Source organism: Podarcis muralis, chromosome 2, assembly GCF_964188315.1.
Source record: "Podarcis muralis chromosome 2, rPodMur119.hap1.1, whole genome shotgun sequence".
Lineage (NCBI taxonomy): Eukaryota > Metazoa > Chordata > Lepidosauria > Squamata > Lacertidae > Podarcis > Podarcis muralis.
In genome coordinates, this window is record NC_135656.1 from 48,117,865 (window position 1) to 48,134,761 (window position 16,897).

General features: G+C 41.8%; 1 protein-coding gene across 4 annotated transcripts in view; it reads right to left on the reverse strand.

Annotated features, from left to right (window-relative positions):
* Positions 1 to 126: 126 nt before the first annotated feature.
* Positions 127 to 16,897, reverse strand: part of LOC114590894 (rho GTPase-activating protein 7-like) — a 107,432-nt gene continuing 90,661 nt past the window's right edge. For all 4 annotated transcript variants that reach the window (XM_028717485.2, XM_028717484.2, XM_028717486.2 and 1 more), the window contains exons 5-14: positions 15,292 to 16,643; positions 14,782 to 14,952; positions 13,407 to 13,566; positions 12,288 to 12,486; positions 11,437 to 11,653; positions 6,653 to 6,767; positions 4,016 to 4,231; positions 3,326 to 3,543; positions 2,902 to 3,075; positions 127 to 2,017 (exon numbers count right to left, since the gene is read on the reverse strand). In XM_028717485.2, coding sequence (XP_028573318.2) covers positions 1,921 to 2,017; positions 2,902 to 3,075; positions 3,326 to 3,543; positions 4,016 to 4,231; positions 6,653 to 6,767; positions 11,437 to 11,653; positions 12,288 to 12,486; positions 13,407 to 13,566; positions 14,782 to 14,952; positions 15,292 to 16,643 — 2,919 coding nt within the window. In that variant the 3' untranslated portion in view covers positions 127 to 1,920. The remainder of the gene's footprint in view (positions 2,018 to 2,901; positions 3,076 to 3,325; positions 3,544 to 4,015; positions 4,232 to 6,652; positions 6,768 to 11,436; positions 11,654 to 12,287; positions 12,487 to 13,406; positions 13,567 to 14,781; positions 14,953 to 15,291; positions 16,644 to 16,897) is intronic.

Below are 16,897 nucleotides of genomic sequence, written 5' to 3' on the forward strand. Positions count from 1 at the left end.
AACAATCATTTTGTCCTTGCCTGCAAAGTCTAGAGGCACAAGAAGCAGGAGGTAATGTGATTTCTCCCACTGCTGTAGTCCACAAATGTCACAATGGTTAATAACCCTTAGGGAACAAAGCAGTCATTGAGTGCTTAACCTTTTTATTAAAGGTATATTGTCTGAGCTTATAAACACAATTGACACTAAATTACAGTATTTTAGGAAATGCAATGAATGTACAGACTTAAAAGTATCATATATATTCTGGAAGTACCAGTAGTATCAATATATTATCTTTTCCCTCCCAACCCCACAACCCTTTTTTCCATTTCCAAAACAGCGGTGTACTGCAAATTGAAGTTCAAAATATGTCTCTTCACAAGCCAGAGGCTGCTCTGTTGGCGGGGCTGTCTCAACTGCTTTCACACAGGCGACGGGCAGGCCACCTCTTCCTCCCAGGAGCAATAGGTGTCCCAACTGCCTGCCTGTGCAAAGGCAGCTGAGGCACAGGTGAGTGCCTTCTTTAAACTGTTCCGCTGAGGGGCGCAGCTGCCTGCACCTCAGTGGAGCAGTTTAACAAGGCCCCCACCTCACACAAGTGGCTTCCCCATGCCAGCTGTTAGGCTGAAGACCCTCTGCAAAGGCCTCCTGCAATTTTCTGGAGCCCATAAAAGGTGCAGGTCAAGTTTCTCACCCCCACCCACTTCCGGGGCGCAGCTCAGAGGTGCTGGAACACACAGTTCCACTGAAAAAAGAAGCCCTTTTTCTGATTGTTTCTTCACTGTAAAAAGTACAAATGTCTGTAACCAATAAATACAGCATAGCTTCCTATATGATCATTATATTCCTAATAGTTTAGAATGCTAATACAGTGGTGCCCCGCAAGACGAACGCCTCGCAAGACGGAAAACCCACTAGACGAAAGGGTTTTCCGTCGCGGAGGCGCTTCGCAAAACGAATTTCCCTATGGGCTTCCTTCGCAAGACGAAAGCCCATAGGGAAATTTCCGGGACAGCGGGGAAGTGCAGCGCATCTTCCCCACTGTCCTCGGACCTCCTCCCGCCGCCAGGCTTTGGAAGGCTGCTCCGAAGCCTGGCGGGGGGGCAGAGAGGTTTTCTAAAAACCCCGGGACAGCGGGGGACTTCTCCGCTGTCCCGGAGGGCTTTTGAAAGCAGGCGGGGGGAGCAAAGACTTTCGCCCCCCGCCCGCCTTCAGAAGAGGTCCTGGACCTCTTCTGAAGGCGGGCGGGGAGCAAAAGTCTTTGTCCCCCCTGCCTGCCTTCCTGGGGGTTTTTAAATCGCCCCGGGACAGCGGAGAAGTTCTCCGCTGTCCCGGGGTTTTTTAAAAGGCTGGGGGTGGGAAGAAAAGCCCTTCGTCCCCCCCCCCAGCCTCCAGAAGAGGTCGGGGGACAGACTGTCCCCGGACCTGGTCTGAAGTCGGTTTCCCTAGGAACACATTAATTGATTTTCAATGCATTCCTATGGGAAACCGTGCTTCGCAAGACGAAAAACTCGCAAGAAGAAAAAACTTGCGGAACGAATTAATTTCGTCTTGCGAGGCACCACTGTAACAGAAAAAGACATCACAGGTGCGGAGTTCTCTTTAGGCAGATAGCACTGCTAAAGTATTACACATTTGTTCTCACATTTTTAGTTTATAAAGCATCTGGGGGGAAATAAAATCTCACATTTACACATTATTAGAACATCAAGATGTTCATTTTTCAATAACTTATTTTGATAGGTAATATTGAACAATTAAATTTTCTCAGTAGAATTTTTTAATAAAAAAGCAGTAACATTATAAAATGCATAAAAATGTCTTAACAGTTCTAGAATGCTTCAATTACGATAATGAAGTCTGGTAAACTTCAGCTTTGGGCACCACACATTTGATTTAACTTCCAAAAGCACCATGTCATCTTTGGCTTGCTCTCACTCAGTATGATGAAGTTTTAAAGGACTCTCTAATCCTTACCAGTTCTGCAGCACACATGTGACCAAAAGCCCTGTTGTACCATTCAGTTGTGCGGCCCCTGCCAATAAATGAAATGGCCTGTTATAAAAAACTAAAGTCTTAAACGATTTCTCTTCCCGACTATTGGGCCAGGTTGAGCTAACTGTGCTTTCCAGCAAAGTGCTTTCCAACAAGGCTTTCCACCCCATGTCTCCCCCAAAATCTCTCTGGGGAACCCACAACAGTGCACAGGGGGAGGAGAGTACAGATTGTTCCATCTGGCAAGCAGAAATGCTATAGTGCAACACTTAAATCCACCCTTCATTTTAGGCATTCCTCCTCCACCACCAATGCTATAAAACTACAGTCATACCTCGGGTTGAAGTAGCTTCAGGTTAAGTATTTTCGGGTTGCGCTTTGCGGCGACCTGGAAATAACGGAGCGCATTACTTCCAGGTTTCGCCACTTCCGCATGCGCTCAAAATGACATCACATGCATGCGTGGAAGCGGCGAATCACGACCCGCACAGTCGCGGGCTCTACTCAGGATGCGAACGGGGCTCCGGAACGGATCCTGTTTGCATCCAGAGGTACCACTGTATTGACTGCATGTTTACAACACACACGAAGCATTGCTTCTGAAAATTGTTCACTCTTTATGCAGATTTATGAGGAGGTTGCCTGAAATTTCTTTTCTAAATCACATGTGGCCATGAAAGAAGCACTTAATAATTATTAACTAAAAAGACTGCAATCAAAGCTTCTACCACATTTCTGTACATCTGAACAAACAGCTGTAGCAGTGCAGTGACGGATAACAAGCGGCCAGCCAATTCACAAACAGAATGCCAGTTTTTCATACTCGAATCTTATTCCTCTAGCAAGCCCTTGACCTTCATTGCATTTGAAACCTCATCTATTATGTCAAGCCACTCTAAAGAAAACTAAAAGAAATATAGATACCTGGTATCTGTTCGACAGACATGTGTGACTTTGGATTTCTGAGTGCCGACTACTTCTATAAGATACTGACAAAGTAGGACCTGACCCAAGATCCCCGTCATGGTAACACCTTCACAGTCTATTGAGGTAGCTGCTAATATGCATGTGCTGCTTTGAGGATCAGTCCGCCAAGTCCTGGAAACAAAAGGTCAAATCAATAATCTCATTGGCTATCAATATGCTACTATGCTTATGAACTGAAACCATGCTATCAACTGTAACAGCTCATTTACATCAACTTCCAGGCTCTGCACATGATCAAGGTGTTCAGCTGTATGTATAAAAATAATATTCAACTAAGGTTAAGTCAAGTCATTACCTCTGCTGCAGCTCATCTCATAATTAACAGCAGTTGGCATAGACAGGAGTATTATATATTCCTTACCTTAGAACCACATATTCTCGTGGAGGAAGTGGAGACATGCTCTCCGTTGCATAGTGGTAAATGTCTGTTTCATCATCTAAGATTTCTAGGACTCTTGTTTGTTGAAGGCTTGGGTTCCATAGGTGCTGTTCCATCAGTATCCGATATAGAACCACTTTAGGGGCAGCATCAATTTCAGCTGACGCTTTCCATACCCGGACCAAGTAGTTATCATCCACCTTAGAAGACAGTTAATCCATTAGGAAATGATTTGAGTCTGCCAAAAGCAGCCTGGGATCCAATGGCTGTAGAACCCCTGGAACTGGAGTCAACATGGTCCCTCAATCCATTAAGACATGATTTCCCAAACTTGGGTCTGCAGCTGTTTGGGGACTACAACTCCCATCACCTCTGACCTCTGGTCCTGCTAGCTATGGGTGTCATATCACAGCACCTAAAGTGACTATCCACATATTCAAAATAATAATAAATTTTCCAGTTTGGGAAACAGCACTATGGTGGCATTTCAGTACTTTTGTGCTCCATGCCATACCTTTTCTAATTAATGTGTGACCTATTTCTCAGAGGGAGGTTATTTGCAAATGGGACAAGATACTGTTAACTGGTTATTTTCACAGAATACACATGTATTAATGTCATTTTAAAACTCATTTACTCTGAGCCTCGTTAACGTTCTCATACCAAAATTACCTTTTTATATGCAGAATCCACTCCTTCTAAGGTGGAGCAAGTAACCCAGTTCTTGAATTTTTCCTTGGCATCTCGGAGCAAGTCCTGCATGGAGCGCTCCAGGGAGACCACTGTGTTACAGTGCTTTGCTAAGGAGGTTTGGTGTGGATCTACTTCACTGGAGATGGTTTGATCATGTAAATTTTCATAACTGTGATCCAAACAGTAGTCAGGAATCTGCAGAAAAATACTAGAAATTAGTTGCTAGGACACATAGGTCATAAGAAATGGATATCCCAATATATTTCACGGTATTTATTACATTTGTATCCCAGGCTTCCTGTAAAGGAGCTCAAGAACAGTATACACACAATTGTCACACAGTCACCCATCAAGGCGCAAGCAGAGTGGGAATGTGGTTTTTTGATGCTGAATGCTACAGTATAGCATTTCTACAGTTATGTATGAATCAAACACATGACTTAAGACAAAAAGGGAGGAAAGGATTTTTGAGTACTCAGTGTGTGGGAACCACACAGATACATATAAAACACTTATTTGAAGGAACCTAAGCTGCTGTTCTCCAAAAAGTGAGGCTGAACAAATAGTATATCAACCTTTGCACTCTTTGGGGCTTTGCTCCTAGCTCTTAACAAAGTCACTGCCAGCTCCCTGTGCCAAAGCAGAAAAAGTTCGTGCTAACGTTTAGCCTGAACTATCAAGTCTAATTTTGGCCCAGCAGGCTGCACAAATAGTCAGTGGCCTCTCCCTCCCATCCTCTTTTCTCTGCAGTTTCCTCCCCACCCTCCCCTTCTTGCTTCTCTGTTGTTTTTTTTATCCCTTTCCCACACACTTCATGCCACAAAACAAGGTCAAAGACAAGGGAGGAAGCAAGAATGACTGGAACATCTCAATTGATTAAAAGCCACTCTCCCGCCTCATGCACGAAAGCCCTGTTCACCAGGCTTTTCCAACAAGTAATTTCAATGCCAGAGTGGAAGGGCATCTTGGCACTAGTTCATATCTGCTCAAGTGCTGCCAAGAGGAGTGGTCAGAAGGCCCAAATGCCACACATTCTTCACCCTTCCCAGCTCTGGCCTCACGCTAAGCAGGTCAAACTCCCACACACAAGATGCAAACAACGTAATGCAGGAAGAAGAGATTCCAGCGGGTCTACAAGTCAGGACTAAATGGGCATAACCAAGGTCATGCTGTGCTCAAACAAGAGACTGGAAAACTCACACTTTCCCCTCATCATTAACAACTTTTTAGATCAATGTAGAAAGTGGTATACTGTTGGTTTCATGCTTAACATGGGTGCTGCCCCTCAAAAAAGGACAGGCTGAGTCATGTCCACACTATAAGACATTTCTGAGCCCATATTTAGCATGAGCCAAGAAGAAACCAAGGGTGGCGGAAAGTAGCAAATCAAAGAATCAAAATAGCCAGGCACTTGCTTTCAACTGTGCTTAGAAATTTATGACTTACTAAATTAAACATGTCCACTATTAACCTATTCTGGCTCTGAACTCTCATACAATGAATCAAAGACCATGTAGAGGAGGAGGAAGGTGATGGTGACAGTACAAATGAGAAGATTAGGAGTCTGATGAAGAACAGGATGAAAGTAGTGAACATGAAGATGAAGAGGAGCAAGAGGATTCTGGAGATGAAACTAGTGTGGTACCAGTGTTTCTAGCCATCATGAACTTCAATGAGTCACTGGATTTTGAGATTTGGGAGGAAATGTTGGAAAGCATCAAACCCCAGGAAGGTGAGCTAAGCTTTGTACTATAAAGTACAAAGACAAGTGCTCCTGGAACAGTTATCTGTTCAGCTCCAAGTGATGGCCTATAATTGAGCCGTTGTAGTGACACTGCCTTATGTCCTCAGTAATCCTGCCAATATAGTTGTAAACTGCTTAGAGGTTTATTTATTTTAATACTGAGTAGTATATAAATTGAATGAATAACTAGTAATAGGAGGACTGCTATCTTGAAGACTTATTTACACAGCCAACCTACCTGGATGTTGTGCATGTTCATTCCCCGTTTTTCCTGCCACCGCAAATTACTAGCGTACAGATGTGGAATCTCCAACTCTTGTTGAAATCTAACTCTCTTCAGGTTAAACCAACATGGCTTATAGTCAGGGCACATAGAGTCCAGCATCATCTGGCCATGGGTTCCTCAACCCAAAGCCCACCTCTACCCTGGGTGGCATTTACACATATCCAAATCACCACTAGCAGAGATGCATGAAGCTCAGGGTTCAGCTTTTTGGAATACAGTGATTTGATATATATATATATAGCATTAATTATATGCTTCATAGTCCTATGAATCAACCTTTATATTGAGCTAGCTCAAAATAAAAATGCGAACTGTTTCCTTGCTATCAAGGAACTAAGAAAAAGTAAATTTTGCTTGTTTAGAGAGGTATACTTCCTGGAGCAAAAGACCATAGGTGTCTGGTACTAATGAATACCAATTAAGAGTTGGTCCAACATCTGCTTTTCATTATTGCCAACAATGAAAAGGGCTGCTGTTCTGATTTCAAACCATCAAAGTATCCACTACACAAGTTTCTAAGCAGCATGAGGGATGGAGGATGCCAATGAAGTTAAAGCAGTGGTTCTTCCTGAAGAAAGCAACTTACCTGAAAGAGTCTGTTGCACTCCATTATCATATGGGCCAGGCCTTGAGTTGCAGCCAGGTTCTCACTCAGGTCTCTCTGGTCAGGTTTTCCTGTACTGTGCTTCCTCTGGCTGGACCTAAGGAGAAGAATACAAAGGGCTGCTTATTCAAATCACACAATGTAAGGGCACTATCACTTCAGACTGCAGGTGAAAGGGAGGGATAGAAATGTAAAATAACTGCTCCTGGTTCTGTGGCATGTTTTGTTGTCAATCTAAACAGTGACAGCCCTCTAGTATAAGGTAGTCTTCACCAACATTCTAAAAATTTAACAGATAATAGTTTGGGCAGGCCCCCTGAAGGCTACATGTCAAAAAATAGTTTGCACATAATGCTAAACCATGGTTTATTAAACAACGTTAGTATGTTTAACCCTGCCCAGCAGCTTATGTGCAGTCCAATAAATCATGAACTGAAGCCATGGTTTGCTGTTGGCTTACAAACTTTGGTTTGTTTTAAGTATGGCTTGGTGTCATATATGAACACAGTATACTTTCTTAACCACAGTTTAACAACTTCACACCAAAAGCTCACCAAACTACAAATGCATGGAGGCAAGAGCAATGGAAAACAAAACATACGTCAGAGGACAGAGTTCAACTAACTAGTCCTGCTATCAGAAGCCCACACAAAGGTTCCCCCTGCTCCAGGGCCCTCGCAAGACTGGCTCGGGGTGGGTCCTTAAAATACCCCCAGAAGAGCATGTGAGAAGAAGAGAGGGCAGATCATCCTATCCAGCAAGCCGAACAGCTTGTGCTGATGAAATTATTGCCAAAGCACAACACTGAATTTCTTCCAAGGAAGAAAACAATGGTACATGTTTTATTAAACCATGGCTTGGCACTGTATGTGAACCAAGCCCCATAGCTTACTATGGCTTATGAAGTATGGTAAACGGTCTCTCAATATCTAAGATTTGTGGTTCATTTTTAATGTTAAGCAAAGGTTAACCTGAACTCCCTCAACTATGGTCATGGAGCTGTCACTGCCCAATGAGCTGCACAGCCACAAGTGAAGAATAGCCAAAAATTCAAATACAGTGGTACCTCAGGTTACAGACGCTTCAGGTTACAGACTCCGCTAACCCAGAAATAGTACCTTGGGTTAAGAAGTTTGCTTCAGTATGAGAACAGAAATCACGCAGCGGTGGCAGAGGGAGGCCCCATTAGCTAAAGTGATACCTCAGGTTAAGAACAGTTTCAGGTTAAGAACAGACCTCCAGAACAAATTAAGTTCTTAACCCGAGGTACCACTGTAACTCAAATGGCTCAGTTGCTTTTTTTGGTGCTTTTAATTATTCTGTGACATAATGAACCATGGATTAAGTGATTATCTGTCAGACATTTCAGCTTCAACTATGGTTTATTACCTATGGTGAATGTTAACCACAGGTTGTTCTACCACATAACACTAAGCGATTTTAACACACAGTGTGGTAAAAACACAAACCGTACCTTAGCATTATGTGTGGAGCAGGTTAGTGTCCTGTGTACTCGCCTGCCATATTTTTGACATTTGTTGCACAACACTAATTTTCCCAAACATCACAAGAGACAGGAAGACTGTTAATCTCATAAGCCCCTTCTTGTAGTTCAGACACAAGGGATACTACCTCATTGAGAAGTAGGTCATTGAGAAATACAGCATAGGATATAAAGTACTTCCCAAGGGAGTGTTCTGTCCAACGTTCAAATCTCTAGTTCCAGTCATAATTATGAGCAAGAAACCTTCACCACCAAATGTACACACATTGTTTTGGACAGACTCTCTTGGTAGCCAGTTGGACTTCTAATTCAATTGTAACCACTCTTATCTCTGTTACTATATCATATTTTTTTGTTACTGGATGTGATTATTTCTTTTGAAATGCATGAGCTACAGTTTACTCTCTGTTCTGTGCTTATTACTCATGTTGGAAATGTTAATAAAAAATATTTTAAAAATAGACTTTTTAATTGTAATGAGTCCTATTAAGTGAGTATGCTTTAACCAATCCTGGTCAGGTACATTTCATTCAAAGGCGCACACAAAGCTCTCATTGATTTGCCTATTATCATTAGATGTGTTTAATTAAAGGCTGGCCCAGAAAGTCTAAGAGAAAGCCAATCACATTATTTAAGAGCTCCAAATGCTTTGCCAAAGAGCATTAATTCATATTTTAAGCTTATTTGTGGCATCATGCCAAGATTAGGATTGCCAAGAGCCTGGCATTCATCTCTAATAGCTTTATCTTGGAAAATTCTTTGTGAATGGTTTTTTAAAAGAGGTTGTTAGATAAAGATGCTTGACTTTAATCCTTGAAGCCAAAGCTGTTAGATTAGGTCCTTTTGAAGTCCCAACACTGAAAGTAAAATATTAGCAAATTTATTATCCAAATTTCCCGTTCAAAGCAACCTTGCTGTTAAAACAATGAGGTGGGGTGGGGAGAGGGAGAAAAGACAAGCACTCCCTCTTTTCTTAAGATAGCTGCTCCTGCTGTAGTACAGAGCTCAAAGCAGTCTGATGGTAGAGGCCTCCTCCTCTAAAAGTTCTAAACTTCCAAAATATAAGTTTCTTCACCTGGAATTAAGAATTTAGCATTTTATTTTGCAATCAATTCTTCTGACACATTCTTGGCTGCGATTATGTGTTCACTCTCTTATGACTGACAATGCTGTCATCATCTCAGTTCTGGATTCCTCTCTCTCTCTCTCTGGGGAATGCTGAGCATCACAGGACTTGTTTTATAGCCTGATACGCATCTGGGATGCGTACGCTTCTTAAAAGCACATTCTTCACATGCTTTACCTCTCTTCACCTCTCTCAAAGATTGAGCTATCATCCTAAAACATGCAGATACTTTTTCAAGCTTCCCACCCCCACTCATGAAATAGAATTCGCACCCTTAATGGCATTAACCTGCCACAGACATTCAACTCACAATCTAAAGAATGCTTCTTGCTCAAGTACAGTTTTTCCTATTAGTTAGTACAGTGGTACCTCTGGATGCGAACGGAATCCGTTCCGGAGCCCTGTTCACATCCTGAGCAGAACGCAACCTGCGTCTGTGCATCGCGATTCGCTGCTTCTGCGCATGCACGTGACATCATTTTGAGCGTCTGTGCATGCGCAAGCAGCAAAACCCAGATGTAACCCATTCCATTACTTCCAGGTCACCGCGGGACGCAACCTGAAAAGATTTAACCCGAAGTGACTTTAACCCAAGGTATGACTGCATATGCATTTCATCATTAACAGGCCTCTGGTACAGTGATTTTACTGATGCAACTTTCTGTACCCACAGTACTATTTTTCTACGATTTTAAACCTGACTCCCAGTCAACTTTCTAAATGACTGTGCGGATTGCTGCATGTGGAGATAGGCAAACTCCGCAAATGCAGAGACAACGTCTACATCTCACTGTAGCAGAGATGAAAAAGTCACACTTTAGGTATATATGGGGATCAGTAAACTGAGATTCATTCACTTCTTGAAAGCCTCTTTGAGATGTATGTCTCTGCTAAACCACCCTGGTCTTTTCAGGCTGATCCAAAGCTACCCCCATATATATATTTTTAAAAAATGTCTGCCACCTTTTTCTGGTTGCCTCTACAGAAATGTTACGTTGGAAGTATAGCCCTGAGGGATGCAGTCCAATATCCTGTTTTGTGCTGTTAATTCACCATGGGGTTGCTTCCCCCACTACTCTGGTCACAAATCTCTTGTGGGAGCAGCCAGTTATGTCGCTACTTCCCACCCCTGCGCTACCTCTTTTAAAAGGTGGGAGCATACTGGCCCAGGAAGTAATCAGCCCAGGACCATTGTGTTATTGCGTTATTAAGCCATGTATGGCATGAAGCTACACTGAAGCGCTGCTATACTTATGAGGTAATATAATAACAGCATCTTAGGAAAGTACATACATTCAGAAAAGGACAGTATAGTGCTTATCGCTGGTTAACTTGATGAGTATAATAAAGCTAAAAGGTCCTCCAGAGTAAGAGTGTCTGGAATAGCCATAAGCAAAACCCCACCCACTCACCCCTCTGCAAGAAACTAACGTTTAAATGGAGCAAGTCAACATACACTAACTATTGTCAGGAAATGATTTTTTTTCTCAGAGAAAAAGCTTTCAAACTACTGTTGGGGGTGGGGCGGGGAAACCTGTGGTCCTCCAAATGTTGAGGCAACTGAAGTTCCCATCATTCCTGGCCATTAACCAGGCTGTCTGGGGCTGATGGGAGTTGAATTCCACCAACAACTCGAGGACCACAGGTTTCCCATTCTTGATCTACTTATTTTTGTTCCCTAACAATCAGCACTACTATGATTTTTAAATATTAACAGGCTGATATAGAATCCTTTAGCACTCCTTAGGCAGCTACTCACCAAATATCCAAACAGTACAGGGGGTATTTTCTCTATCTACTGTCCATTCTGGCAGTGCTAACTCTTTTTTTTAATCACACCATGATTAAAAAGGACAGCCATATTCAATTAACAGCCATTAACAGCTGTTAACATCTGAAATAAGGTGCATTCCAACCCTCACAGACCTATGATTTGTACCTGAACTCAGCTAAAGCAGCACAAGTTGGCTAAAAGAAACCTACACTTGAAAGAAATGACCATTGTAAGCAAGTAAAAAGGCAATACTGTGCTTATGCCATATAAAAAGGTGACTTGACTTGAAGCACCTTTACATTTGTACAATGTATTTTCCTTCACTGCTCATCAGCAAGCAAGTATTGTTCACGCAAAAATACCTAGACGATGAGGAACTCTCTCTCCTCAGGGTATTAAGGTGAAACAAGGATGGTGCTAGACAAACAGCAATGTTGGTTGGAGTCATCTGGTTTTCCTCCACAAAAGCCACTACATCTCTGAGAAAGAATAGCAGTGTTTTCAAAGCTTCTCGGTTTTCATCTGGAAGCAGAAGAACAGCAGCTTGGACAGCACAAAACTGCTGATCTTTTGGCAGATCTAGAGAGGAAAAAAAGATGGAAGCCAAGATCAGGAACTAGGGTATCTTCTTACAAAAAGAGTTGACATTTATTATTTGAGTACAATGTAGTTTCCATTTACTTTTAATGCAGTAGGGTAGAAACTTAAACACACATACCAAACGGGCTTTTTCTGAACAGCTCCGTGTTTGTGGAGTGCTATCTCCAGGGAGGTTTAGCTGATGCCTACATTACAAATCTTTAGGCATCAGGCACAAACATTCCTCTATAACCAGGCTTTGAGCTGACATATGGTGCCCTTTAAATGTGTTGCAGTAGAGGGGATTATTGGGTTGTCTTTGTATTTTTATTATGTATTCTGTGTTTTTATATTGCAATTTTATGTTGTGAATTGCCATGAGATCTACATTTACATGGTGGTATACAAATTTTAATAATAATAATAAGGCTCGTCTTAGAGACTAGTTTAAAGAAAGAAAAATATATTCCTACATCATTTGTCCCTTGACCTCTGACTTAAGAAACTGAATTAATTGATAATCAGAACTAAGTAGCATCAGGCACATTTAAACTAACAAAGCAAAATTACATTCCACTTATAAAATCAATGTCTACAATGGCCAACCAGAATTAAAACAACAGCAGGTACGAACATTGGTAGATATGGAGGAAGGATTCGCAGAGCTTGCTGGTGAATATAGGTTCCGGAAGGTCTCGGAAATACTGCTTCACCATGTCTGCCACATCAAATGCTGACTGCCCCTCATAAGTTACATTGTTTGGGTCATTTTCATTCATTTCCCTTAAGGAAAGGATCCTGGATTTCACACCAGATTTTCTGAAAAGGCCAACCTATGAAAAAGAACAAAAAAAAAAAAAAAAGAGTAAACATTCAATCTGCAGAATAATGTCCTTTGACTCTCGCTGTGGCATGGAACTCTTAATGTGGTTACATATCCACAAGCTTTCTAGGCACTTTTGATTGTACTATGTTCAAAGGCACTTTGATATATGCGCAATAAAAGAAACAGGGGGGGGGGGGAGAGATTATTTCGTTTGAAAATGTAAAAAGAATGTTGATAATGCATCTTTAATCTCTCCTTGTTACATGTACAGACCCTTTCATCTGCAGTATTGTACACACTATATTGTCACTCAGCAGGTTGGAGGTGATGTAAAGTGCTAAAGAGAGTCCTGTTTATGGTGTCTGGACTATGATGGCAGCCACCTACAAGCAAGTTGTTGCTTGATAATGCAGGCTCTGAGTGATGAAAATGTCTGCCTCAGCAGTCCCAGTGTTACTCTGCCCCCAACCCCTCGCCTTGTATCCCTTTTTTTGTTTTCTGTTTTTGTTTCCAACACATAAGCATTTCAGACCATTAGAACAGTAAACTCAGGGGTCCCCCAACCCCACCAAAACAAGGAATTTGCAGCTATACCAAGCCAAACACATCGAATGTTATTGGCATATGTGTGTATGTACACAAAATCAGAATAAGAGGCTCTAATAAAGAGAGGGTTGAGAGCCAGCCAGGGCTATGAAAAATTATGAGCAAAGCTTCATAAATTCAGCATAAGAAATTGTTGCAAGTATATGGAGATAATGCGTGTTTTGTGAGTAAAATAAAGCTTTAAGACATTTAAAGAAAACAGCTTAAGTTTTGAAGGGGTGGAAGAACCACCACGAGGGGAAATATTATAAGACATTTGCTCATATTAGTAACAGAAAAGCTTTTTCCTATTTAATACAGTATAAGCTTTCATACTGATACCTGATCAAGAAAATGGTCTCTTAAGTAGTCCATGGCTTGGAGTATGCTCTTTGGAATAGGATGACTTGTTCTCTGCACATTTAACAGCAACGGTACTCCAAATACATTCTTGTCCTTATAGTCTGGTGCTTTTGTTTTTCTGATGAACTTTGGAACAGTCCTGAAAATACAGAATTCATTTGTTTATGCAGATTTATGCTCTGAGCTGGGTATGCATATCAGGCAGGTGGGGTAGATACACTGAATTCATTTATAGAATACAAAAAGTATCAGGAGGACACAATTAACAATTCTAGCCCTTATTAGTTTGAAAGGAAAGCAGTATTTACCAAAGCAATGGAAAAAGAAACATACCATTGGAGCTGCTGCATCTGCCAATGCTAGCCATGTAGCATCCCAACAGAAGTTTTACTTTAGTATTTGTTATGCCAAACAAGATACTGTTCAAATATGAAATACCAGTTTCTTTAAGCTGAAGTACAGCTACTTACTGCATAGCTATCCACCCTCCAGTTTCCCGCTCTTTATCTCCTGCTGCCCTTCTTCTATTGCAATCTTCAGCCAATTTATTCCCCCAAATTTTGCAAACCCCAATATACTTGTTTATAAGCAAAAACATCAGCATAAACATACTGAAGATTCCGTAGAGAATTCTACCTGGTTAGCCAGAGAAACAGGGACACTATGATGAGAGAATTACATACAGGCAACTTCCTACAGATGCCTTGAGGACCAGAATACATTTTGTAAAATTTATGCCACTGAGTTTTGATTGCTAATGCAATCAGAGGTTATCAGAAGGAGACAGAGAAGCATTTGGGCACACCTCCATCATACATGCATACAGTTCTGAGACCAGCTGAGACCAGAAGGAGAAGAAATATGTTTAGAACTAGCTCCATGACCTGATGAATTACTGCCCATTGCACAAGACAGAAAGTCAAGACAAGTCTAATCATTACCTGAAAGGAATTGCTGCTAAAAGTCTAAAATATTTCTGCAATTACAGCAGAAGTTTCACAGACTTGAGGAACTGAACCATCTAGAGCATGAAATGAAGTGGGTGGGCGGAAGAGGTATACAGCTTGAGAACAGCTCTGGTTGGTGGATAGGTTCAGCAGTAAGGGTCACAGATGGGATAAGTAAAAGGGAAATCATTGGTGTCCTGTATTAGAAGCATTGCAAGTGGACTGGTACTGTAAATCAATTGAAAGCACCATGTTCCTGCTTATGTATATGAAGCTAATTGTCTTTTGTAAGTTTCCTTTGGAGGGATTTGCTCTGAAAATCAGCATATAGGGACAGGCTCAATTTCCAATTCAAGGCTAAGGTAGTTCTTTCACTTCAGAAACACTTCCACTTCATTCTAACTTACCAGTTCCATCCTTGCTTGCTGGAAGGAGAGTATTTGTCCATTAAAGTAGTCAATTTTAACAAAGCAAGCTTCTGCAATCGATTTAGGTGGGCAGCTGACTGGCAGTCAATTTGCTGTGAAAGACTTTCCAAATTTGTGCCTTCCTCAGTAGACCATTGTCTCCTCACATGTCTAAAGAAAAAAACAAACACATTTGTTTCAGTGCTCTTCAGTATTACTATTGTCCAAACCCACCCCCTCTCTCTAAACCTGCACACCCACAGAAAATCACTATGAATTTCAAAATACCTTGTGAAAGGTAGAACACTGTACTTTAGAGACCAAGTTCTGTGGCGTTCAAGCATCAAAAACCTCAAGTTATTCAGCCAGATTATCTTCACTATTAAATCATTACTTCAGCTTAAGTTTATGCTACACTGCTTTAAGCCCAACTGATTAACCCCTTACAATGACAACCCCAGGCAAATTTCATTTTTAATTTTTTGCCACTTCAACCAGTATATAGCTGACCTGATAGAATGCGCCAATGTCCGTCTCATCCTTGATTCTGTTACATATGCCAGTTCTGTGAGGCCACATTCATTGCAGTTCCCTTCACTGTCAGTAACTGACAATTCTGGCAATTTCCCTTCTGAATGCTTTTCAGTCTCAAGACGGATCTCTTTAGGGGATGATGGACATGGAGAGATGGACTGGTTGGAAGGACTGGCAGAGTCGGAGTCCCCATCATCAGAGAATTTCTCTGTCCACTGACTGACCAACTTCCTGAGTCCATTGACATGCTCCATAACACTGTCTAGCTCTGTAAAAACATCATCATCACCAACCTCTGGTGTATCCATTTTGTTTAGATGATTGCCTGGCACATTGTCATATATGCTCAGTCTGTTATCCATCAATGAAAGGGAGCCAGGTGGTGTTTCAGGCTCCTGAGAACCCATTTGAACCCTGTTCCTCCTACACCCATGAAAACTCCCAGTTCTCCAGTTCACAGAAGTGTTGTCCATTGGAGACAAGAGGCTGTATGTAAGGGCTTTGGGGAAAGTCCCAGGTTTATGGCCTTGCGGTACTTGAAACACTTTGTTTTTGTGCAAATGTATCTCGTTATGCTCCGAAATATAATTCCACAAGGAAAACTTGCTGGAATCAAATTCTTCTCCATACATTCCTTCTCTTTTACTGTGTCTCCTCATTTTGATAATAGGGCTCGGCGTGCTCACAGTGCTGCTGTTTTCAGATTGGCTGCTACTGCTGCAGGTCTGTGAGGAATAAGACTGCTGCATCGGCTGACTCTCAGACACGTCAGAAATACTTACGCAATTGAAATTTTTCAGCTTTTCTTCATTTAGTCCCTCTATAAGAATAGGCTCGCTAATAATGGGCTTGGCCTTTGAATGTGCTTCTCTCTTCAAACTGCTGCTTCGCAGGCGCAGCTTCTCCATTCTCTTTAAGAAACTCCTTCCCTTTCTGTGCAATGGCTTATCCAAGAGCTTGTCCTCACTAATTATGTTCAAGGTTTCACTAGGTGAAGAAGAGCAACTGAAGGTAGAGTCAGGAGATGCCAATATATTTGAGGAGCATGTTGAAGAACTCCTGCTCATCTCAACCTCCTCAAACGTCTTTGGAAAGCTGATTAAATCACTATCCCCGCTACTAGAACTGTGAACTGAAGACTCGTCATTTCGCTCCCCTTGATCAGAAAAGGCTATATCCCCACTGCCAGAGCATTTAAGTCGGAGACCGTCAAAGGCTGGTGTACCAGAACCTTCCGAGCATTCTAACCGAGACCACCTCCGACTACATTTCTCATAAGTCCATTTGGTGCTTATTGCACAAGGTTCATCCTCTTCAGAGTCATCACTCTTAAGACAAGAAAAGAGGTTAAAAAAAAGATGAGACATGTGATCAAAATTTTGATTTAATATTAATTCTTACATTTTACTACAATGCATTATGGTTCAGTCCCTGCCTGCTATTGCCAGCTCTCCCACACGCCAAGAAAGCCACTCCAAAAATGCAGAGAACTCTTCTGACTCCAGACACATATTCCATGGGTAAAAGAAGTGTGACACCTACCCTACATATGGGAATACTATGCCTAGACTCATGGATCTCT